Source organism: Watersipora subatra, chromosome 7 (assembly GCF_963576615.1).
Source record: "Watersipora subatra chromosome 7, tzWatSuba1.1, whole genome shotgun sequence".
Taxonomy (NCBI): Eukaryota; Metazoa; Bryozoa; class Gymnolaemata; order Cheilostomatida; family Watersiporidae; genus Watersipora; species Watersipora subatra.
In genome coordinates this window covers 41,887,183-41,913,639 of record NC_088714.1, presented here as the reverse complement: position 1 = coordinate 41,913,639, position 26,457 = coordinate 41,887,183, and the positions used below count along the sequence as shown (strand labels likewise).

The 26,457-nt window shown below is 39.4% G+C and overlaps 1 protein-coding gene across 2 annotated transcripts; it reads left to right on the top strand.

The window, feature by feature from the left end:
- The first annotated feature begins 684 nt into the window (after positions 1 to 684).
- LOC137399535 (WD repeat-containing protein 36-like) lies at positions 685 to 23,102 on the top strand. Of its 2 annotated transcripts, none has more exons than XM_068085693.1 (13): positions 685 to 736; positions 3,882 to 4,710; positions 12,908 to 13,085; positions 13,339 to 13,414; positions 14,020 to 14,217; positions 15,385 to 15,446; positions 17,064 to 17,302; positions 18,576 to 18,709; positions 19,798 to 19,915; positions 20,179 to 20,354; positions 21,764 to 21,881; positions 22,082 to 22,311; positions 22,628 to 23,102. In XM_068085693.1, the coding sequence occupies exons 2-13, from the start codon at positions 3,894 to 3,896 to the stop codon at positions 22,775 to 22,777; spliced, it is 2,496 nt and encodes an 831-aa protein (XP_067941794.1). In that variant the 5' UTR covers positions 685 to 736; positions 3,882 to 3,893; the 3' UTR covers positions 22,778 to 23,102. The 2 variants fall into 2 exon arrangements, with proteins under 2 accessions (XP_067941794.1, XP_067941793.1); XM_068085692.1 differs by having other exon boundaries at positions 13,291 to 13,414.
- Positions 23,103 to 26,457: the final 3,355 nt, after the last annotated feature.

Below are 26,457 nucleotides of genomic sequence, written 5' to 3'. Positions count from 1 at the left end.
ACAATTGCAACTTTGCTCTTGCTAGAGTTGATAAGTACCTCGCTCGCTTGTCAGATGGACAGGGTGAGGAGAGGCATCCACATACAGTATTCAAATGAATAATGCCGCCAGCCCTTATGCTGTTGTATATGTTGATTGTTTAGCAGCAGCACTTAGGGTTCTTACACATACATCAAAACATATAATTCTTCTAAAAACCCAAACCAGAAACTGGTTGCAGATGCAAAACCTATCAGGGTTTAAGCTATATAAGGTATATGCCAACCTAGGTAAGAGTTGTGCTTTGATTTGAGCTTCAAAAGGTCACTTTAATTTATAAAATTATTGTTATCAACTTGTAGGGAATTTTGTCTTCTTTCAAATGGATCATATAACGATCAATTTTAGAGCAACTGCGAATGGGAGACATCTTTGTTTGTTAATGTTGTAGTCTCTACATCATAGCTTGTCCAAAAATAGTGGGCGCGACTGTTTTTGGATACTAGCGAGCTCCCACATACAGCGCCGTTCATGGAGCATCCCTAAACGACGCTTGCCCATACATATGCGCTTCCATTGGACGTGTGACTGCGTGCTCTGAGGCATACAATGAAGCTGAGGCGCATGTATTTCAATAAATGCGTCAAATAGGTCTTTTAGCCGTTCCAATGAAATTTTTTATACCAATTATCGTTTCCGCTGTGTGCGGCACATGCGTTTTTGGAGATGACAACTTGATATAAATATTTCCACTTAGGTCTGTAATTTCTATTTGAGACGAGCTCAGGCCGTGCATTAATTTACTAAAGTTTACTTATCAGCTTCTTTTGAATACGGCACTCAACTGTTCGTTAGCACTGTCCACATAGCCAATTTAATGTGTTCGCTATCAAGCTTGTGACGCGTGGTAAAAGTTTTGTAACCGAGCCTTATTAAGTATAACATTTCGACTTTTTGGTATATTTAAAACTTATTGTTTGTTTTAGTTTTGTGAAATATATTTAATGAAGTTTAGATAACATCACTACCCAAGCTATCTCATGTTTAAGTTGTTTAAGTCATCAGAAGTTAACACAAATTAACCAAAGGGATGAGGAGTGAGCAGCAAGAATGAGTTTGCCACACAAACCTATATAACTTTGATTATTAACACTAGCACCTTTTGGAAAGTGAATTTGTTAGTTTATCAATTTTGTTACCAGGCAGTTCAGGCTTGTATTCCCTGGTTACAATTTGGGGTGGCAAATGTTAGACGACTAGTTATGAACACCTAGGGTTTTTGGGGCGGTGTAAGCCCCCAACGGGTTCGGGGCAGCGTCTCGAAGCTCTGGACGTTTTAAGTATCAACAACCCTCAAAGTATGCATAAATTCAATCAATTGTAAACATCAAAATCTACAAATATATTGCTTATGGTTTATGGAAGGCAAAGCTTTTTTTATTCAACGAACGATAATAAAATTACAATAAAAACTCCTGATATAACAGATTTCTGTAAGGGACCTTAACAGAACAAGATATGTTACTTTTTTATTGCAATAGCAGTTGTTCTGTCAATGTGTCCATGCCAGAAATCTTTTATAACTGATTCTGTATCTATTTCAACATCTTTATACATGTGTAATATTAAAAAATTATTTAGCCTGCCCCATAGTGCTCCTCAATGTTGTTATGATTTGGTCATGTTATGATAAGAAAAGAGCAAGTTTGGGGTCTCCTTCCTACCCCCACTATAAGCAATTAAGTTCAGTTTCCGAGTCTTAACAAAGTCTCACAAGATGACTCATTTGGCAAAAACACCATAAATATGGAACACTAGTTGCTAGAAAATTAGTTGTTAAATATTCCAAGTGAATGCGCTTCGACTGCAATTTTTAGTACTTAGCCACCGAAAATCACCAAAAAGTTGGGGTAGCTCAGCCAGCCAGCTGCCACAGAGAATACGGGCCTGAGGCAGTAAATTATACGAGTTTTTAATGGACGTCTTATAATTCCTGCATGATTAAAATTATTATCAAAACTTTGTAAAAGGAAAGTGTACAGAAATCTGTAATACTTGTTTAATATAAGGAGCAAATTTTTACTTAGTCACTCCGTCTATTATGCACACAGCCCACTTTAAGTGTAGATTTTTTAGTGAGTGTTGATCGAGGCCAGCAACACGATCTACCAACCGTTGCAAAGAAAAGATTCTGTGTTGGTAGGGAATCTGATATATCTGAGCTTCGGCAAGGATAAGGCAGATCAGTTCACGATCAGCTCACGATAACGCAAAATATGGTCTTAGCTAATGGTTCTACTAAAAAGAACTTTGGTTATAATTCATGATCCAGATCATGTGGCATGATTCTATTGCCTAAGAAAAACCGTTCCACCCTTAAGACAGTTATAGCGCTAAATGTTATGCAATGTGATAGGCGCTTATACCACAGCACAGTGTAAGACATGAGAAGTGACCCAGCAAATGCAAATGGCAGTTATCCAAAGCAAAATGGCAACTCGAAGTCTCAAATAATATTTTAAAAACTGCTGAAACTGGATATAACGTCCTCATTTCATGCCAAGCGGTATAACCTACCGGTATAAACTATACCATAGCGATATAAACTACCACAATGAAAAACACATCTATTTTTAAGAATAACTCAGTCCTGTAATTTGCATCAGGCTCTATCTCTGTACACATCTGCCATTGGATAAACATCTCTTGCAGCATGCAATATGTTCAAAACTGTCAGTTTTTAATGAATGTATGGGTGCAATTAGTAAATATGTAAATAATTCATTTTTACTAGTGTATTAAATCAGCGTAAAGCGCAATTTAGGACGCCGGGTAACCTTATATACAGTTTTAAAGCGAGAAAACATTAAAACTGAAGTTTCACGCCCATAAGTCCCATAGGATTAAAGTAAATGCAATATGTAAATTTATGTAAAACCTGTAATATTTGGACAGTCCAATTTAATGCTGTAATGATGTATAAAAAGAAGTTTATTTATTGTTACCTTATTTTAAAGACTATTGAATGGAAGTGTAGACTTGATGTCTAGGTGTGAAGTTACAATGAGAGATCAAAATACAAAAGTAACTCGCTGTGACTTATGCTGAATGAGGTTTAAATCACTCTCATGTTGTTATTTTCACATTTTTGCTAGTTCTGCCAGCTTTATTATTGATTATCTAATTCGAATGTTTTAAAAAATTTTGAGACATGTTGGAATGTATTTTACTCAGTGAGGTAGAGTTTCTCTCCAACTTCGTGTTGTATAGTAACGAGGGAGGTTTACTTAAATATAACTCAGTATTTTTACGCGTAGTCAAGTGTCAGACATTTGGTCACATCTGAATCTTTTACTATGCAACACGATGTTTGAGTTTTCTCTCCAACTTCGTGTTGTATAGTAAAGAGGGAGGTTTACTTAAATATAACTCAGTTTTTTACGCACATTCAAGTGTCAGACATTTGGCCACATCTGAACCTTTTACTATACAACACGAAGTTTGAGTTTTTCTCTCAAACTTCTTGTTGTATAGTAAAAGATTCAGATGTGGCCAAATATCTGACACTTGACTGCGCATAAAAATACTCAGTTATATTTAATGCTGTACAATCACAGATACACATATAATGATATATAGCAATATTTTAATGTTTCATGCATTCAGCTATTGCTAAAAGTTGAGTCTTCTTTTGCTTGCAGTTTAATTGTAAACATTATCAAATAATACTAACTATCTAATTACACCCCCTATTTTGAAAACTATCCCAAAGGTATCTCACTTGACCAAGACAGTCACAGAAGTTATTTGTCAATGTAGATCATTATTCTGTGCCTCCTATGCACATTTACATTGGTTGTCTGTAGCCTTTCTGTAATAAGACTAATGAGTACTGATTGCAGTGCCAGTCAAGAATGGAAGGCAGTAAACTCTTTGAAAGCTATCGAGCGCTTGGATATTACACAAACCACATTCCTCCACAAATCATGTACCATGAAAGACTAAAGGAGAACTTCATAGTAACATGCGTTGGGAAGTCGTATCACATATATAATGCCTCCAAATTAGGAATCAGCAGAGTCAGTGACCCCCAAGATTCTGATATAACCTGCATGCTAGCTAGCGGCAACCGCATCTACATCGCTGTGGGAACCAACATTCGAGGAATTGACAGGAACAAGCAAGATGTACTTGAGTTTAAAAAACACAAATATGAAGTTCATACATTAGTAGCTTTTGGAAAGCATTTCTTATCAGTGGATGAAAGCAGTCATCTAATAGTCTGGTCAATAGAGACACAAGAAGCATATTTTGAGATGAACTTCAGCAATGAAGTATTTCAAATATCGACCGCCCTGCATCCGGCTACTTATGTCAATAAAGCACTTTTGGCAAGTGTCCAAGGTTCTCTGCAACTCTGGAATATCAAGACAAACAAGAAGGTTTATGAGTTTTCTGGTTGGGGCCATGCTGTGACAGTCATAAAACAAGCACCTGCTGTGGATGTTATCGGCATTGGTTTAGATAGTGGAGACATTTACATCCAAAACATAAAATTTGATGAAGTAATAATGAAATTCACCCAGGATTGGGGCCCTGTAACAGGGCTTGCTTTTCGCACTGATGGAATTCCTGTGATGATCAGTGGATCTTCTCCCGGCCATCTAGCTGTCTGGAACCTAGATGATAAACGATTGTCCAGTCAGATTCGAGACGCTCATGATGCATCAGGTATGTGCACAGTATTGATGTTACCATCTGCCACATGTTCTTTATTAATTTAAATAAGTATGTATAAATATACATGTATATAACCACGTTATCAGATCAATGATATAAACCCTAAGGATAGCCGACGGCTATCATTTGGGCGGGGTTTAAGGATCGAGCTCTGTTAGGATTGTAGTAGCCTGGGTTTTGGGTCTAACACAGTTTTCGCGAAGCGGTCGCATTGCTTTGTTAGGTTTTTTGGTCTAGATTTTTATTGCCTATATGTATCGATCGCGGATAATAACTGATTTCCGGTTTGTAGTACAAAACAACAAAACCTGTAGGCCGCAAACACGTAATTCTTTCTTTCCCTTTTCAATTTTAGCAATATACTAGGATCCATGGAAAATAAAACATTTTAAATTACCGATTTTTTATCAATTTTGAGAATTTTAAGAATCGTAGTACATGCTTAAAGTTAAATATAATTTACCCGAAATCACCCGAACGACGTCCTTTTTTCTCTAGTTTTTTATTAATATTTTGCTACCCCTAATATAAAATGACAAAGTCTTTCATCGTTGTCATATTGTTTGACCTGGCCAATAAGATGAGACATCAGGCAAAGCTGGGCAGTGTTACAGTAGTTGTCATACTCAAAATCTACATATAAAACCAAATTTGGGCTGTTTCACAATGGCAACTATTAATTTCACGAATGCTTGTGAATGGCAACTGACTGATCTTTAAGGGTGACAATATTGGGCAACTAGATTTATTTGACAACAAAATGAAACCAACAGATCAGTAAAATAACCACTATTGCTCATAATATTTTAAATTTACAAAAGGCTTTATTCAGCATATTTATTTGTTCGGGTGCTGTTATATTGCTGGGGGAGCAATAAAGCACTCACCGTGAACTCCTGATCACAAGAGACCGTCAGCTTGGTCTCCAGTCGCTATATAGCGATGGGGGGTCGCGTGTCTTCTAGACGTCTAAGCCGTAGCCTAATAGCCGTCTAAGCCGTAGCTTCCAGTAGCTATAACTTCTAGTAGTCTATTTAGCCTGTGGTTCTTTATTCCTGAACGTGTTACAGTATGAATATATAACATGCCCTTTTTTTTCAAGACTACACCGCTTAATCTAAAATCCAAATACGAACTCTAATTCCAATACACTCAAATTTACCCAAGTGCAACCACTATTAGCAGAACAAATAATCTCTCAAGAGGAGCGTTAAATTCAATGAAGCAGGGTTATCAAGCCAAGCAGGTTAGATAATCACAAAAGCTTCAAATCATAGTTACCGTTTCGAAGATGAGATAAATATCTCTCTACTCACCCAATATTCTGTTTACTTACTCGTCTTTCCTTCAGTCATCAGTTATCGCAAATTTAACAGTTTTTAATCGCACCCCAGTCCATCTCAATCTACCTCATCTCCATTTAGCAAATCACTTTCCTCCACACTGGCAGTATCCCCATACCAATCGGCCTTCTCATGCTCCTCCTCCATTGCCACCAGGTTATCTGAAACTTTTGGCTCAGAACCAGCAAGCTGGTCGTCATTGCCACTCTGAACTTTTGGCTCAGAACCAGCAAGCTGGTCGTCGTTGCCACTCTTTCCGGAGCTTTCAGGTTGGACCTCCTCTTTGGGTTCCTCAACCTTACTCTCCTCACAACTAGCATCTCTGCTAGGGACTACTCTCACAACGGAGGTTTCAGGTTGGATCTCCTCTTTGGATTCCTCAACCTTACTCTCCTTTCTAGTAGTTGTTACGGAACTCGCGCTCCTTGCACCCCTCCTCTGAGCCCTCTTTTGCTTTACAGCAGCCAAGTGCAACAGAGCCTCTCTATACTCCTTCTCACTCTCAATCTCCTCCTCCAACTCTCTCTCGTCCTTCTCTATAGCAGACAATGCGCGCTTGTACTGCTCCTCTACTTGTCTCCTCCTATGCAAGAGCATAGCTTTCCTCTGCTCGATGGCAGCCTCGGTCGAAACAGACTCTGACTCCATCTCTTCTACAAAACTATCCATCTTAGCAACAAAGGGTAAACTCGGAACTAGGCTTCTTCAACTTAAAATCCGGTCCCCTATTGTTACTCTCCTTTACCCTACGCTTAATACCTGCTGCAATATCTCTATAGGAAGACCCACCAAGAGTACAACCTTCAAGTCCATGGTCTAACTTTCCACAAAATCTACACAATGTCTTCTTGCAATCTACCGCATAATGTCCTTGACCTTTACAATTATAACAAATAAATCCAGGACACTGAGCAGCATAGTGGTCTCTAAAGCTTTTGCAGACAACACACTTGATGTTACCTGGCTTACCGTACACTTCTTTCTTACCTTCGCTCTCGTTCTTACCCGACTCACTCCCCTTCTGCTTACTAAACACTGTGTTACCTTCTGAATCCCTCGTCACCTTCACACCTCTACCCCTGCCTCTACCTGCACCGCCGCTCTCGGCACCACCACCTCCCGGCGAATCGCCAGCACTCTTCATAAGTGATAGAGAAGTAAGATTGGTCTGATATCAATCTGAAACTATAAACAAGGTCATTTATAATATCCCATACCATATTTCTTAGGTGGTTTACTAACTCGACCTGAGCTAGTGACAACAGGTTCTCTACTAAGAGGCACAAATTTACTTCTAGAATTTCTTCTAGGCAAATCATTACTATTTCCTGGAACGAGTCTATTCTCAACAACAGAGGTTTCCTCCTCGTGTTCACTGATGCCAGGAGTTTCCTCCACGTGCTCAGCCACACCAGGAGTTTCCTCCCCCTGTTCAAGGTTCTCTAAATCAGGGATCATGTTCTCCTGACTTTCAGATAAACCGTTGGCATTTTCTACTATTTCAGAGTTGCCCTCTTTTGAGGAGTAGCTATCCAAGGAAAGACAATTTTCCTCAGAAGAGTCAGACGATGTGTTCTCGTCATCAGAATTCAACAAAAACAAATGTTTTCTATTTCTGCGTATTTCACTCATGCCTACATTGACCCAGTAACTTTCAGGGGATTTATCCTTTCTTAAAACTATACCTCTTGAACCTACATCGGTAGGAGCTTTTACATAAACCATTTGACCAGGTTTTAACTCGTCTAACTTTGAAACTCTATACTTTTTATCCCACCGTTTCTTAATTTTCTTTTTACGTCTAATTTCATTTTCTTCAAACAGTTCATAGTCTACATCACTTTCATATGGGAAGCCCAAATTTGATCTAATAGATCGACCAAAAATCAGATCACTTGGCGTATATCCTGAAGCCAAAGGTGTAGTCCTATACGCAGACAAAGCCACATCTTTATCTTGGCTTTTCTCCCATAATCCTTTAACAATTTTTACGGCGCTTTCTGCTAAACCATTAGAACAAGGATACCGGGGGCTACTAGTAGTTAGAATGAAGTCCATTTTCTCTCCAAAGTTTCTAAATTCTTTACTAGCATAACAAGTTCCATTATCAGACCTGATAACGTTGGGTATACCAAATCGAGAAAACAGATACTTGAGTACTCGAATTATCTCTCTCGCAGTTTGAGATTCTATATGCAGACATTCTATCCACTTCGAATAATAGTCTATAGCTATCAGATAATATTCGTTATCAAACACAAGTATATCCGAACCTATCATCTCCCATGGTTTAGAAGGCATTTCTGCTTCATACATGGGCTGGTGTTTAACTTGACCATGCATAATGCAAACATTACATCTACTTATATAATCTGCAATCTCCTTACTATAACCAGGCCACCAAAAATGACGCTGGGCTCGTCTGCGACATTTCGTTATGCCTTGATGACCTTCATGACAAATTTCCAAATACTGCGGTCTTAATGACTTAGGAATATACAGCCTAGAGTCATATAACAATATATTATTATAAATACTTAATCTCTCTCTAGATCCATATAAACCTATCAGTTCTTTACTAGAACCATCCAATTCAGATGGCCAACCAGAATATAAATACTCTATACACTTGAGAGCATCTGAATCTTTACTAACCTCTTCTCTTAGTTTCTCTTCTTTAACGTCCCCATATGCAGAAGAAGAAACTATCGAGTTAACATAAGCTTCTACCTTATTACAAACAGCTTTACTTACCTCATCACAAACAGCACCACTGTTCAGACGGCTAAGCAAATCAGCAATGAACATATCTTTTCCAGGAGTGTGAAAAATATCATAATCATATCTCATTAGTCTTAACTTAAAACGTTGTACTCTTACAGGTAGTTTAGACAAATCCTTTTTACCTAAAATCGCAATTAAAGGCTTATGGTCCGTCTCTATTTCAAATTTTCTACCAACTAAATAGTAATCAAACTTCTCACATGCCCATGTCGTAGCTAAAGCTTCCTTTTCGACCATGGCATATCTACCTTCAGTTTCAGTCATTTTCCTAGAAGCGTATTCTACAGGTTGCCACGCACCTTCCTCGTTATACTGCAGCAAAACTGCACCTAGTGCATTTTTACTAGCATCAGCGGAAACTCTATGTTTAGCATTTATCTCGAAAGTACATAATACTGGACTATTAGAAATTTCTTTCTTAACAGTTTCAAAAGCTTCTTGTTGGTCAGGACCCCGATACCATTCTGATTTACTACCCGTTACTCCATAAATCGCAGTACATAACTCAGCTAACCTTTTATTAAACTTCATCAAATAATTAACCATTCCGCTAAATCTCCTGGCTTCCTTTTTGCTCCTCGGAGGCTTCATTTCAACTATAGCTTTTATTTTACTTGGGTCTGGTTTAATACCAGCCCTGCTAACCAAATGTCCTAAAAACCTCACCTCGGTACATCCAAATTCACATTTTTCTTTCCTCAAAGTCATTCCAGACTTCTCAATTCTATTTAAAACTTTATGTAAACGTTGCCAATGTTCGGTTACAGTTTTACCGTAAACTAAAATGTCGTCCATCAAACATACAATTTCGTCTAAGCCTTTCAATATCTTTTCCATTTCCCTCTGAAAAAATTCAGGGGCTGAAGATATCCCAAAAGGCATTCTCTTAAAGCAAAATCTACCCCATGGGGTTACAAAAGTTGTCAATTCTTTGCATTTCTTATCTAGTCTAACTTGCCAAAATCCAGAGCTAGCATCAAGTTTAAAAAACATAACTCCTTTTGCCAATTTACTCAACATGTCTGATATCCTAGGTAAAGGATATACTTCCCTTCTAACACATTTATTCAAATTGGTCAAATCTACACACATTCTAATCTTACCACCTTGTTTTGGAGCAATGGTAAGACCAGAACACCAATCAGTTGCTTTTTCTATAGGTTCTATAACCTTACTTTCCAACATTTTATCAATTTCTTTTTTAGCTTTTTCACGCAAGCCTGCTGCAATAGGCCTAGGTGCGTACAATCTAACGGGTTCAGCATTCCTATTTATGTCAATACTAAAAATACCAGGCATTGTTCCTAGTCCCTCGAAGGTCTTAGGAAATTCCTTCAAAGGGTCAAATTCATCAGCACACAAAGCATTAATAACTGCTAACAAATTCAACTTCTTAATCTTGGGCATACCTAAAAGATTTCTTCTGGAACCTTTAAGTATGTAAACAGAAGTATCAATAGCTCTGTAAGTACTTTTAATAGCTACATCAGCTACTCCTAAAACATTCAATCTATTTCCATCAGCTCCATTCAAAATTTGCTCGGGTTCTTTTAAATTCAAACCAAGCTTTCTACTAGCTTTCTCAGTCATAGTGGACACATCAGCTCCTGTGTCAAAAGTAAATTCCATATCCTTACCATTTACAGATAAATTTCTGACAAATTTCTCGTCTAGTCAGCTGCTATTACTAGACTCAGAAAACCTTACTCTGGGAGTAGAACTTCTTCTACCTTCACTACTTCCATTACTTTCGTACCTATCTCTCCTTTGACTCCTACGTACCTTGCAGTCCTTAATTGTGTGCCCTTTGGTAGCACAAAAAAGCATCTTACCTCTGGACAAAATCTGATTTCATGTCCTCTCACCCCACAACCATAGCATTTATCTGCCCCTGGAGATGGATACCGTCTAGAATTTTTGCTAGATCTATCATCATATCTCCTCGGGGAATACCTGTCTCTACTTCTCCTACGCCATTCAAGTGGTCTCTCTCTAACAGAATCCCTAGATGAACTACTATAGTCTCTAGAGCTTCTAACTTTACTATAGTCTTTATCGTATTTATTTGACTTCTTATCCTTACCATACCCTCTAGATTTATATTTGTTTCTAGAAGATACTCTATTCATTTCTTTCTCATTATCCGAATCAGTCAAATTTAAATTGGCTATATTTGACCTCTGATTTGTTTTCTACTGCATCTACTTTCAATTTCACATTAAAATTGCCTGCTTTAACAGTTTCCATAGCTCTTTCTGAATCTCTAGCTATTTTTTTAGCTCTCAAGATACCTGAAAACTTAGTCCAATTCAAGTTATTTTGTTGCATCAGCTGGGATCGAAGAGAAGATTCTCTCAACCCGCTAACTGCAATAGCTAAAGCAAATTCTTGTCTCAAAGCATCATGTTCAGTTCCAAAAGTCATTTTTCTACTTAAATCTTCAATTCGTAATAAATAGTCATTTTCATTTTCTCCTATAGCCTGACTAGCGGTTACAGATTTCATTGTTTTAACATAAACAGTTTCTTCAGATTCATAAACAGTTTTCAAAAGTTCCATGGCTCCCTCGTATGTAGAAGTTGCACTTTTTTGATCAAAACCTAAAGATGTCAAAGCTGCTCTACCTGCCTTACCCACGGCATTCAACAAAGATACTAATTTCATTCTACCTCTAAATACATCAACAGTTTCTTCCTCGCCCTCTATTGTAACTTTTTCTTCACCTAATCTCAGTGTGATCATTTCAACGCTTAGATCAAACTCATTTAACCAATTTTTCCATGATCCACCAACATCATCGCTATTAATTACTAGTTTCGGAAAGTCATTAAAATTCAAATTTCTAGCCATATTCAAAAATAGCTTAAACTTACCTCCGAACACCCTTCGGAACTTCTATAACAATGTAATCACCACTCACCTTGTATAGTGTCTCCCACTTATCACAGAAAATACACCACGGAAAATCACTAACCACTGTATCACCACTATCGATCGCCGATATCACTAGTTATTCACCACTACACCACAATATAATAACGTATCACCGATCACAATTCTCCCCGAACAATCCTGCCTACGACGACCATGTTATATTGCTGGGGGAGCAATAAAGCACTCACCGTGAACTCCTGATCACAAGAGACCGTCAGCTTGGTCTCCTGTCGTTATATAGCGATGGGGGGTCACGTGTCTTCTAGACGTCTAAGCCGTAGCCTAATAGCCGTCTAAGCTGTAGCTTCCAGTAGCTATAACTTCTAGTAGTCTATTTAGCCTGTGATTCTTTATTCCTGAACGTGTTACAGAATGAATATATAACAGGTGCCGTGTTCATCCCGACAGAGCTCGATCATTAAACTCCGCCCACATGATGCCCGTCGCCTATTCTTTGGGGGGGGGGGGTTGTATATCATTGATCAGATACAGCATGATTATTAGTAATTTTTCTGTTTTATTTTATGTAGCTGCCTCATACAGTTATTCAAGGTGTAACGAGACCAAAGAGAATATAAAACTATGTTGATTGGGTCCATATCGTGCACAGATAATTTAGTGACCAATTATAAGATCAAACCCAGTTACTACCTCTCCATAATTAGAGCATTGCTCCTCTATAGCTTCCTTTAAAAATTGATCCTTATAAAATTAAATCATTTCCCAGTTTGTATATTCTGCAAGGAATGAAGAACTGCTACAAGCCCTTTCTGATTCACGTGTGAGATAAGTTGTTGTGCTTGCCTCTATTTGCCATTCATCAGCTTAACATAATTTTAACATATTTTTTTTAAAACATCAAGCTACGGGTAAATGATCACATGCGAATAACCACTATAACCAGGTAGTTCAACAAGAGCATAAGTGCTTGGCAAGTACATAGAATATGAATTAAACACCTCTTAGGTGCTGCAATTTTCTCCATTTGCGATACTTTTTTTAAAGGAATGACAAATTGGTAGGGCAGCAATTTACTCAATTAATTATCAGGCATTGAGGGCATTCAGCCCAACAAACTTCTGTTGGGTTGAAATATATTGTTTGATCGATGTTATGTTGTGTTCTAGTTACTGGCCTCGAGTGTCTCGCTGCTCAGCCTCTTATGGTGACATCGTCTGCAGATAACAATCTTAAGGTCTGGATATTTGATCAATCGGATGGAGGAGCCAGGCTGTTGCATCGAAGACAAGGCCACTCAGCACCAGTGTCTCATCTGCGTTTTTATGACGATACAAACATGATCAGGTAAGTGTTGTAGAGCTAAACAGTTTCTAACTTTCCTTATCAGTGTGTGGGTAGAGATGAATGTCTTTTAGTATCTGAACAACACCAACACTAGCTTGTATACCATTCAGCCTATGCGATTTGTAGTGATTTGGGTTAGTTTTGTAAAAAAAAGTTAATTGTAAATTCAAGTTTAACGAATCCTTTGATGGTTTGTTTGCGGCAGCGCTGGTCAGGACTGCAGACTGTTCATATTCTCTACGGAACATGACAGACACAGCAAAAGCATGGGACGGGCTGTCTGGAAAAAGAAGGCTGATGTCAAGCGTTGCATGCCACTCATTTCACAGGTTAAAAAGCTGTTAGAATTCTATTCCTGGACAAACCTTCAATTTGTGTATGCTTCAAGCGTGGTTACCATATCGGCCGTAAAACCTCGGTGATAATCCCGGGCAGCAAAACACTTGCGGCGCTAAGCTCGTTGGCATATATTCACATAAAACTGATTATTGCCGCTGTATTATTATAAACCGATTATATTTATTAGCGCCGCTGATTATTGCATAAAAATGGCCACTGGCCATGCCGTTTCGAAAGTGGTGAGCGTCACCTGTATGATGCATTTCGGGAAGGTTTTGCTTGCGGCTCTTTGTGAAATTTGAACAGCGCTGAACTCTTGTACTGACAGCCTGCAGTTACCAGCTGTACTCGGTGCATAGCTTCCCATACCACCGCCGATAGGCCTGCCAACCTGCCACCGGTGCTTGCTGTGTATATGGAACCCAGGCTGTACCAAAGAGTAATATATCTTTGATAAAGAAGTGAAAAGTCAGTTTCTATATGTGATTGTACTAGATGTAACGAGCAGAGTACCATAATAATTCTCAAGAATTGATGATAACCAGTACTAGTACCCACTATCACTCTGCACATTCTAAATGTTTATCCCTCACAGATTTGTTGTGAGTCAAAGCGAGCGAGTGATTGGGATGATGTAATCACCGTTCACAGCGCCTGCTCTACCGTCTCCCTCTGGAGTAGCAAAAGGTCTACCTTGTCTCATCATCTCTCACCTCATAAGGCTAGCCAAATGATCAGCTCAGCTCTCTCTCCGTGTGGACACTTTGGGTTTCTTGGTTACAAAGATGGCTCGGTGCGTCTCATTCACTCTTTTATCATTGCTATTTCTATTAGTACTCGTTCGTATTATTATTGTGCATTTGCTTTAGTTTACAGTTAAGATATGAGCTTATGATGCAGTCACTTTGTGCAGAAAGTGACTTGCCGAGAAACTTTACAGACGATATTTGTAGAAAGAGCTGACTTTCACCCAGATATATACATCGGGATTATTCTTTTGATTTATTGCTAAACAATTTTAATTTAGAACCGAAACCGCCATTACATTAGTGAAAAGGGACACACCTGCTCAAACTGTCATTAAATTAAGGCCAAAGGAACACACCTGTTCAAACTGACATTACATTAGTCCAGAAAAGACACACCTGCTCAAAATGTTATTACATTAGTGCAGAAGGGACACACCTGCTCAAACTGTCATTAAGTTAGGGCCAAAGGAACACGCATGTTCAAACTGCCATTACATTTTACCAGAAGGGACACACCTGCTCAAAATGTTATTACATTAGTGCAAAAGGGACACACCTGCTCAAACTGTCATTAAGTTAAGGCCAAAGGAACACACCTGTTCAAATTGTCATTACATTAGTCCAGAAGGGACAAGCCTGCTCAAAATGTTATTACATTAGTGCAGAAGGGACACACCTGCTCAAAATGTCATTGCATTAGTTCAAAAGAGACACACTTGCTCAAACTGTCATTAAGTTAGGGCCAAAGAAACACACCAGTTCAAACTGTCATTACATTAGTGCAGAAGGGACACACTTGTTCAAAACGTTATTAAATTAGTGCAAAAGGGACACTCCTGCTCAGATTGTCATTACAGTAGTGCAGAAGAGACACACCTGCTCAAAATGTCATTACATTAGTTCAAAAGGGACATACCTGCTCAAAATGTCACTAGTTTAGAGTCAAAGGAACACACCTGTTCAAACTGTCATTACATTAGAGAAAAAGGAACATGCCTGCTCAACCTGTTCTTACAATGGAAAAAAGGGACACACACCTGCGAGCCTCATGTGGTTTGAGTAACTAGAAAAGAAGTTTTTGCACTGATGTAATTCATAGTTTAGTATACTAACCAATCCACACACATCTACTGTGTTGACACGGCTGTGAAGATGAGCGATAGATGCCTGCCCTTCTCTTCTAATTACTGGCAACTTTTTATCACTTATAGATTCACATGTTCAACATGCAGTCAAGAATCTCTCGGGGACAGTTTAAAGGCTCGTGCAAAGGGTGAGCTAATTTTGACAGAATTTTCAAGGCTTGGAGTCTTACTAGCATAACCTTCTGGTACCTGACATTAGACGCTTTGTCATAACTGACATGTGACACTATGCCATAACTGACATGTGACACTATGGTATAACTTACATGTGACACTGTCATAACTGACATTTGACACTGCCATAACTTACATATGACACTATGCCATAACTGATATGTGACACTATGCTATAGCTGATATGCGATACTATGTCATAACTGACATGTGAAATGTCATAACTGACATGTGAAATGTCATAACTGACATGCGGCATTATGTCGTAACTGATATCCGACACTATGCCATAACTGGTATTTGACACTATGCCATAACTAATATGCATTGGTAGTTGGTTAACTTTTAAATAGTAGAGGTTGAAATATCTTGTTGTCATTTAGTGTTGCTATAGGTATGTATATTTATGTACATAAACTAGATTAATGCCCGGCGTTGCCCGGGTAATAAAAAAGTCTTTGGACAGAAAATTTATTTTTATTTAGCATACAACATTTACTAATCTAACTTTTAAACTTCATATCATGAGAAAAAAAATTTTGTGCAGTTCAAATGAATTAAAAGAAAAAATAAAACAACTGTAAAGGTTTTTAAATTTTTTCAAACAACTGCAACTTTTAAATTAAATTAAGTGTTTCAACAAAACACTTCATGAAAGAAGTGTTTTGTTGAAGTGTTATCATATGTAAACATCAATATTCGTATTATTGCACAAATCTTTGCGATCGGAGGTTGGATTTTCATCGTCTTCATTGGTGACGTCCTTACAGCACCCCTATCTAGGTCTGTTTTCAATGCATGTTTCAAAAATATTTTAATAATTTTAAAATATTTTTAAAACACCATTTTAGAAAATAACTCCAAATTTGAATGAAAAATTTCTCACACGTTTTGGCATTGACATTTGACCTTAGACACATTTTAATAGTGTCAGTCGCGATATAAAATATGTGCCCCACTGTAGCTAAAGTGTTGCGCGACAATCCTTCATAGCATGTAAACTCGTCAGCTACGAACAATTGGGAGTTGTGCGACTGTTTCTGCGTATCATTTAAATACATCCTCCTCATTCCAATGATCAAAACTACAATTTCGAAACTCGAAAATTTGTAGTATGTCACACTAGTGATTGTAACTACTTGCAGTTGATTTGGTACCTTGGTAATGTACCAGTTTCCAACCTTGCACAGGCTTACTTAGAGACCCTGAGCCATCCCTATAGGTATAATAATGGGTGCACTCTTTGTTTCCTGGCAGTCAACTATTATACTCTCACACTATGTGATGGTAAATGAAATCAAGGAAGTCGTAAACTATGCTCTAAAGATGTAGCTAAGAGGAACTTATGATGGAAACTCGCAGCAGACGACTGCTTGTAATCGAGCTGATTGAAGATCTGCTATCATAGGCACTCTTATTCGCCTTGACTGATTGCAAGAGAGATAACAATTTTGCACATACCAAAGGTCTTCTAATTTTATAGCATAGAGTTATTCCCCCTGGCTCCAATGGCAGCTATGTATTGTACCATTAAGTTCTCTGTTATTGCTATTCAGTACTATACGTTACAGACCTGTGCGGTCGATGGCGGTTGATGGAATGTCACGACTGTTGGTGTCCAGCAGCGCCGACTCTCGTCTTATCATTTGGAACATAAAAAGCAAGACAGTTGCAGGCTCAGTCAGACTTGACTCTCCAATCTCATTTATAAGGCTTCACCAGGAAACCGCCATGGTTGCTGTAGCTTTGGATGACTTCTCCCTCGTCATAGTTGATCTGGAGACCATGAAGCTTGTGCGAAGGTTTCCAGGTCTGTTTTATTTTCAGCAGACGCATAAGGCATCAGAGAGTAGTTGTTTGCTTTATATTTACATGTAGTTTGTTGGTTCAAGGTGCGTAGGGAATATTAGGTTGTTCAAACTTGCTACCAGAAAGCATGCCTCTGACTAAACTGCTTGAATAGAGTTTTCTTGGAAACCAGTGCATTTCCATGCTTAGAGGAAATCAATTGTGGGAGTTGTTATTCCTTTTAAAAATTAAATTCTGATGAGTTTTTACATGGTCAGATATGGCTATATGTAACAAAGTTTGCTATGATCTATGTAATAGGTTTACCAAATTGAGGGTAGCCTTACAAACTAGTAGAGTGCAGAGTGCAAATTACATGTTTATGGTTTCATATCAAATTTACCTTTTTTCAAATACTGCTATAGTTCACTGATTCGACTAGTACTATAGCATCTGCCATACGCCGCCTGAAAACTAGATATTGCTCATGGCAGTAGAAATGTTTGAGGATTGGTTATTCGTTTCATCAAAGGCCCCTTCCATATGACTCGGTCTTCAAAATTTAGATGTTGTAGTGATCTTAAAGATGAGCTTACACAAAACCATAGATTGATTTATTAGAAAGTATCGATATTTTTCTATCATTTGCGACTTTTGTTGACGTTTGAGGTGATCGACTGGCAGAATGTTTCAAGATTAAAATTGACAAAACTTGATCACAGTTAAAACACCCAGAAAAAATGCATGCGAAATGACGTTACTAGTTGCTATACGTCTTTATTCTGTCAGTCACTTTGCAACTATATATGTCTTAATCGCACTTTTACGTGATCTGTGCGTTTTAACCACGATTGAGTTTGTCGATATTAATCTTGAATCACATCCTGGCAGTCAGGTCCCCTGAAGCATCAAAAACATTCGCAAATGATAGAAAAATACCAATACTTTCTGATAAGATCTACTAACATTTTGCAAAGCTCATCTTTAAAGTCGTCAAATCTTTGCAAGGTTTTTTACATCGAATGTTGCTCAAAGTTCTAGTTTTGAAAAGAAAGAAGTCTAATGTAGGAAAGAGATTGTGGTGTTTCTTTTTACACCGACTTTAGTTATGCAATTCTAATACCGTGTGTAATCTATATTGAACTCATTTTAGGCTTGACTGAGTGGGCTGTTACACTTCCTAGTATGAATATGTTCGTAGAAAATATATTAGGGCCTGTGATGCAGGAGGTCTCATGTGATAACATAACACTAATCCCTGATTTACTTTCAATGCTCTCATTTTTCATGTTTAGGACACAGCGGTAGGATAACGGACATGGCCTTTAATTCCTCTGGTAAATGGCTAACGACCGCCTCTATGGATTGTACTGTTTCTACTTGGGATATGCTTTCCGGATCACTCATCGACAGAGTCAATGTGATGAAGGTAGTTACTTTAGCTAGGCAGCATATGCTAGCGCGTGTCAAAAGGCTATCACTTTCAGCATTGTGGGTATAGACTATAGAGAGTCTTCATTCGATAGCCATTGTTCTCATACCAGATAGAATGCGGGCTCTTTAGAATTCACTGCTAATCCCATCAAAAACGACTTCATGGTCTTCATCCCATAACAGTTGTTCTCATGCGAGCTTTTTAGAAATAACTGCTGCATGATCAATCCCTCGAAGAGCGAGTATGTCTGCTTAGTTTATGGCAAGTAGAGGCTGTGTGTGTTTTAAGAGTATTGTTATACAAACAATGGCTATGTGATTTTGGCTGGACATGTCTGAGTTCAGTGGTTAGGAAACCTCGACTGGAGACATGGCCAGTTGTAGAGAACAATTCATGGTTGGATGTCATTCCTGTCACTACCAGAGGCATTTTTTGGGAATTGAACCCTGACCTGTGTTTGCAGGTGTTGGGGTTCTCAGGTGTTGCAGGCATTCTCAGCCTCTAGACTATGGCTGCTCTTGCAATACAAACCAAATACCTATAATAGTTGGAGCAGATTAATGAATTCCAGAGTTTTCACCGTTTACCGGTACTCCATGTCTAACTAAAGATAATTGAAGCCTTCGGCTTTGTGTATTCATGTTTGACCTCTGACATCTAACTTGTTTTTCAGACACCAAAACCAAGCAGCTTTTTTAAAGACACGCAATATTTTTAAACAGAGACTGCATGTTTTGAGTGAACTGGACATGTCTGAGTCAAAGAAACCTTTGGTTTCTTAGCCGCTAGACTATGCCCAGTTGAGACATGTCCAGTCGCAGAAATCAATTCAAGGTTGGATGTCATTCCTGTCACCAACAGTACCCTTTTTTGGGAATTGAACGTCCAACCTGTTGATTGCAGGTCTGGCGTTCGTTAAGTTTGCAGGCGCACATTATTCAATCTGATGAATATTGGCTTTGCTCTGCCGTTGTTTGTAGTGATTTTCTATTTGTCGCTGCAGTAACATATCACCGATGCTCATTTTTAACTGTGTGTTGATGGTGTAGGCATATTTCATGATTTTATATACCTACTTGTAGGCAATTGTTTCCCTTGATTTTTCACCACGCGGAGAATTTCTTGCTGTGAGCATGCTCGGAGAGCCTGGTCTCTTTCTTTGGAGTAACAAGAGTCTTTATATGCATGTCTCCCTCAAAGGTAAGAGGCACAAACCTTTTAGCGTCTGAAGTATCAGCACCTCCAAGACTTGTTTCAAGCAAAGCTTATTTTATTGTGTATGGTTTCTGTCTCCTTTCTCACAATTCGGTAAACCATGTTCGGCTTGCCATCACTATTTACTTATTAAAGTTTGTTTTCTATCTGTATAACAATCAGATGTGCGGTATGTGATGTTGAAAATTTGGAGTTTTTTCGGAGACATTTGAAAGATCATACATGTATATCCACATCTTGTTTGGTAGCACTCAACCAAGATGGCGAGGAACTTGCTGACCTTGAGGGAGATTTTAAATCAGCTGATCAGCTGTCTAATGAACTCATCACGCTCTCTCTGCTGCCGGAGAGCCGATGGGCTAACCTCCTAAAGTTGGATATCATCAAATACAGAAACAGACTGCGTGCACCACCCAAAGTACAGGTAGTATCAGCTTCCTTTCTACCTGATCACCTCATAAAAGATAAATGGAGTTGTCTCCTTCTTTATTACCTGATCACTTCATAAAGTAGATAGAGCTACATATTTTCTTTACCACCTGATCACTTCCTAAAGTACAGATGGAGTTATCTCCTTTTTTACTACCTGATTCATTCTAGGGTTTGTTGAAGAGCTCATTATAGATACTACTGAGGTAATACACCTACCTGGTTGTCAATGGCAACCTGGTTGTCAATGGCAACCTGGTTGTCAATGGCAACTTAAATCGTAACATGGATGTGAGTTAGTGTTGAACTCACACAAACCTTTAGTAGATTTGAAGAAAGCTAATTAGTATTTTTCTATCTGCGATTGTTTGTGCTGTTTGAGGTAATCTGACTGCCAGGATGTTTCAAGATTAAAATTGACAGAACTTGATCGCGGCTAAAACACTCAGGTTCAAGCAAAAGTGTGATTATGGCGTCTAAAGTTGTACTCCCCAAAGAGACTGGCAGAACAGAGATGCGTAACGCTGCAACTTTAACGCAATAGCCGATAACAATAACGGGAGAGACATCTAGCGGCGATACGAGTGACATCATTTCGGCACATTTTCTCTTGAGCGTTGTAATGGCGATCAAGCTCTGTCGATTTTAACCTTGAAACATCCTGTCAGTAAGATTACCTCAAATATCCAAAAACAATCATAAATGATAGAAAAATAGCTTACGATAAAATCTACTAACATTTTGTGTAAGTTCATCGTTAGCCATACTAGCACTAAGCTGAAACCAGCCCATTTGGTTCCTGCACAGATGTCTGTTGCCTGAGACACATGATGGTATCAAGCTCCAATCACCTTTGATGAATCATCAGTTTTAGTGTAAACTGTTTGCTACTACCCGTTTTTATCGCAGACTTATATTTACCGTCATTGCATAGCAGTTATATGCAGATGGAGCACCAACAATATTCATCTTACTGGATATCAAGTTCCTGTTTCTTGTTGTCCATAATGATTTAACGAGTCGCTGTCACCATTTTCAGAGAGCTCTTTCAAGTTACTTAAGAATATTGATAAGGTATAAAAGTTGCATAAATCTCTCAGGATTTATCTTACTTAAAACACTGATTGTAAGTAAGGATTCGTCAAAACATTCAGAAAAGTAATACCAGGGTTGACGCATCGATGAGTATTTGTCAATGCGCAGTTACGATTTGTGCGTAATGGTCACAACCCTGGGCAATAAAAATATTACTGAATTTTTCAACTGTTCTAAAATTATTTAAGCTTTTGTTATTTCCAATATGAAACAGGTTTGTGCGGTGTTCAATTTATAATATTTTTCTAATGTTCAAAATTTTACAAGTTCTTTTGTAAATGACAGCTGATAGTTATTTATACTTTCAAGAAATCAGCTCCCTTCTTCCTACCTACTCTCCCAGGATTGGTTCCCATGTTTGCAATAGACCAATCAAGTGAAAAGACAGGAGATAATGGACAGAAACGAAACTTTACTTCTAGTTCAGGTATTAGTTATAAAACATTTTTATCAGAGTGTCATTCTAGCCAATAATTTGAATTGGATATGCATCATGGCTACACTGGGTATGGTCCTTTTAAAACATAGCTGTGTTGGTGAAAGGTTCAATCTGAAAATGGTGCTCTATAATACTATGGCCGTCGGTAAAAATGCTTGTGTTTATGCAAATTTAACCATCATATTTAGGACTAGACCGAGTTCTTGTGGAGTGCGTTGAGGCTGGAGATGCAGGCCCCTACCTCACCCTGATGAAGAGTTTTGGTTTGGCAACCATAGAATCCGAGATATCTTGCCTGGAAACAGAACCTGGCCAGAAGCCTGACCGCCTCCGTGCCTTTCTTCAGGTTACCCGTTTGGCACTTGAGACCCAGAATGACTATGAGTTGGTGCACTCCTATCTCTCCCTCTTCCTCAAGGTATTCTATATAAGCACATAGCTCATTGTGTATCAACCTGTCAGACACTTGTCACATAGCTCATCATTTATCAACCTGTCAGACACTTGTCACATCGCTCATCATGTATCAGCCTGTCAGACACTTGTCGCATAGCTAATCGTGTATCTACCTGTCAGACACTTGTCGCTTGGTCATTGCGTATCAACCTGTTAGACACTGGTTGCATAGCTCATTGTGTATCAACCTGTCAGACACTTGTCGCTTGGTCATTGTGTATCAACCTGTTAGACACTCGTTTTACAGTTTTACAACAGTACTAGTCTTTGTTCTGCAGGTGCATAATGAGGAAGTGATGGGAGCAAAAGAACTTGTTGAGGAGTTGAAGGCAGTGCAGCAAGCTACGCTTGACAGCTGGGAGAAGCTTGACTCGATGCTGTGCCGGGCTCGTTGTCTCACCACCTTCCAAAGGAGTTCCATACTCTGATGAGTGTGACTTGCTCAAGGGTGCTCATGTACTGCCCAGCCGGGCAACACCAGTGCTAGGATGAGGATTGTCCAGTTGTAGATGTACTAACATTCTGTAAAATGTTATGAAGACAAGACGTCCTTGTTATACAAAGTCTCTCTCACTTTTACGTGTATAGACATGCACACCTCAACTCTGTCATTTCAGACTGAGCTCAAGGATGCTGTTAATTAGATTACATATTACAGCTTGTGTATATTTAAAATGTTTTTACACAAGGTGTATGACGACTACTAATATAGATAGTAATAAGTTTCTTTAAGATGTGAGGTTATTAGTGGACAAGTAACAGCAAAATGAGTTGTTGACTTTCATACCGTGATCTATTAACTGAAGTGTACTCAAGCAATTTTATCTCATGACTATTGACAGAGGCATAATAGCATGACAATGGAACACATACTTGCATGGTATTTTCTCAGCTAAAGCACTCTGGGTCACCCTAGGTTTCTTTCATGTGTAACCTTGGAACTAGTAGTAGTTGTATGAATAACCATGGAACTAGCAGTGGTTGTATGAATAACCATGGAACTAGCATGGTTGTATGAATAACCATGGAACTAGCCGTGGTTGTATGAATAACCATGGAACTAGCAGTGGATGTATGAATAACCATGGAACTAGCAGTGGTTGTATGAATAACCATGGAACTAGTAGTGGTTGTATGAATACCATGTAAATAGTATCAGTTGTGTTGGTTGCTTTAGAGCTAGCATGGCTGCGTTGATAGTTGTCACATCAGCAGAATGAGCTGTGCAATGCCACAGCATTTTAGACAAAGTAAGTATGATAGACTGGAAAGATAGCCAGTAAAATCTTCAGAAAAAATGAGTAACGGTGCCAATCATTACTGAGTTGTAGAAACTATCTGAGCCTTGGCTGCGTAACTGACTTTCATGAGACTATACGAGCATACACTAGAAATCGTTGATAGGGTAAAACGATCACTCGTGAAATACTATTACCAACAAAACAAGAACTAAAATAACTTCATTAGTAAACAAGTTATCAACCATGTATAGATCATACATGTACATACATGTATATGTAAATCAAGAATGCATAGGACAAAACTGTTGTCATCAGTGGCATAATGATTACGAGGAAACCATGCCACTTCCAAACAGCTTCATGGAGTTTTTCGAATCCAATGATGATCAGGACTTCAATGTCTTAGATGATTAACTCTTGCACCAGAGCAATAATATACAGGCTCCCAAATGTGGGGGCCTGCATATCATTCATTGATCAGAGACTGTAAAAGTTTGTGCAGCAGTGTATGGTCTCTCAAGCTGGTAAGTAAATCTATTTGTGTAACAGAATATTGACTCTCATATTGGTGTGTGAATCTGTGTGTAACAGAATACTGACTCTCAAGTTGGTATGTAAATCTGATTGTGTAACGGAATACTGACTCTCAAGTTGGTATCGTTACGGCCAAATGCCGTGACCAGGGTCGTAATGATTGACCTCTTGGTCACCGGGCCAAACCTTTCGGTCTCAAGAGAAGACTCGGTCACGTCGAAGTCGGAAGAAGTTGGCCAGATGACCAAAGAAACCGTTTGGAGACCAAACGTAAAACCAGGAGAAAACTGGGCGAAGCCTAAACCAGAAGAACGCATAAAAGGAGCAATATTTAATTGTTTTGGCAGAGCTGTAAGTGCACACTCTCAGCATTTTTGAATGTGGTTTATTGCCTGTCATACATGCATGTTTGTGTATATTTATTAATTAAATATATATAAATAAATGATATAAATATATATATATATATATCATTGGCGCTGTTGCTTGACTGCCTTGGCGAGGGTAAAGGGAACCATCAGTTTCCTTTTCACTGGTGGCAGCGGTAAGATCAAGGATCCCGGCTCTACAAAACTGATTCTAAATGCAGAAGCATTTCCGATCCCTGGCAATTCCTTTCCTTTCCGGCACCGTTCCTTGGCAATTGGTGAGCACTGCGTGAGTAATGGAAAAATATTTTCCTGAATTCGGTAGGCCTAGGTTACGTGAGCAAAGGTGCTCCGGAGTTTAGTGAGCTTTCTCCAGTGGGACAAAGATTTCACTTATTTTTGTAAGCTGCTCTGCATGAACAATGCTGCCCAAAAGTTTAATGAGACTTTTCGTGTAAAAGAAAGATTTCTCTGAACTCGGTAGGCCGTGTTGCATCAGCAATGCTGTCCAGGAGTTTGGTGAGATTTTTCCAATAGGAAAAAAATTTCCTTGAACACGGTAAGCAGTATTGCGTGAGCAACACTGCCTGGGAGTTGGCGAGCTTTTTCTGGTGGAAAAAAAATTTCCTTGAACTCGGTAAGCTGTGCTGCATGAGCAGCGCCGTCTGGAGCTGGTGAAGTTTTTCTCAGTAAAATATGGATGGCCAATGCTCAAGGAACGCGGACAAAGGAATGGACCAGCTGACAGAAATCCTTAAATGACTGGTCATGGCACCGTGGGCTCAGGCCTCGGTCCATCAGTTGAAAGTACTGCAATACTCAGGGTCTGGAAGTGTAGAGTATTTCATCAACTGAATCCAGGAGGTAGTAAAAGTGAATGCCTAGACAGAGGAAGCAGACACGCCACACCTCCGAAATGCCCTGAAGGAAGAGGGCAAAGACTGCGGACAGGTCGACTGTATGAAAGTCTTCTTCGACGCGCTCCGAGCCCGGTTCCACCTCTTGCTAAGGTTTCCACAGTAAGCTGAGCACCTTGAGACAGGCCACAGCAATCTCCCTTCAGTAGCATGTCTGCCAAGTAAAGAGGCTGATCTGGGTGGTCTATGAAAACCTGCTGGGCCCCTATGGGACCGACATGGCCAAAGAGCTGTTTTGGAGCTCGGCCAACCATGCCCGGTCTGCAGAGATACCTCCTAGCTATGCCTGTCGGGATGAAGTTCCTGTAGATCAAGCCTGAGGGCTGAGGGACAGTCGACATTCGGGTCATGAAGGAAGCCCCGGATTAACAGACAACCGTGGTGCTGGACTATACCATCGGTTAGCTGGCCTAGCTTGTACAGCAGCTGACACAACAAGTGCACCAGCTACAACAGGAAAGTAGTCAGTCCTAAGATTCAAAGGAGCAGAAGCCCTGACAATGCTGGGGTTCTGGGGCCCTTGGGCATGTGCGTCGGCACTGCCCCCAAAAAACTGGTACACCGAAGAAGCGGCAATAGGCCGCAACAGTGGTGACGACTGCTGATCGCACTCAAACCCCAAATCCGTATTCTCCTAGCAAAAGAAAACCAGCCGGCCCCATGTTGAAGGCCCTGTGTCAAAAGCCTGTTGTAATGGCCAACCTGACTAGGCCACGGCTGAGGTGGTTTGGCCAGGAGGGGCTCCAGCCTAGAAGTCATGACGCCAAGATGAGGAGGCAGAAAGGAGGAGGTTTGTCCATACCAAGCTACCAGGAGGAGAGACCTTGCTGTGCCTCTCCGGAACTACTATCAGGCCCTAAAGAACCTGGAACCTAGACTCCAGAAGTCGGGCTGGACATGTCAGCATGTCCAAGCCGAGCTGTACTAGGCTGCTCACTTAGGAGCACGCCATGAGAGGAACCGGCCGGCACAATGTCGGAGACCCATCTGTATGACTGGACCAATGTGTTTCCCATAGCTTATCCTCACGGATCCAACACTTCAAATG

Bases quoted from the DNA above. Each gene is read 5' to 3' on its own strand.
- LOC137399535 (XM_068085692.1), top strand. From the start codon at position 3,894: ATGGAAGGCAGTAAACTCTTTGAAAGCTATCGAGCGCTTGGATATTAC. The intron at 4,711-12,907 runs GTATGTGCACAG...GTTGTGTTCTAG, and splicing joins AGACGCTCATGATGCATCAG to TTACTGGCCTCGAGTGTCTC. The intron at 18,710-19,797 runs GTAGTTACTTTA...ACCTACTTGTAG, and splicing joins ACAGAGTCAATGTGATGAAG to GCAATTGTTTCCCTTGATTT.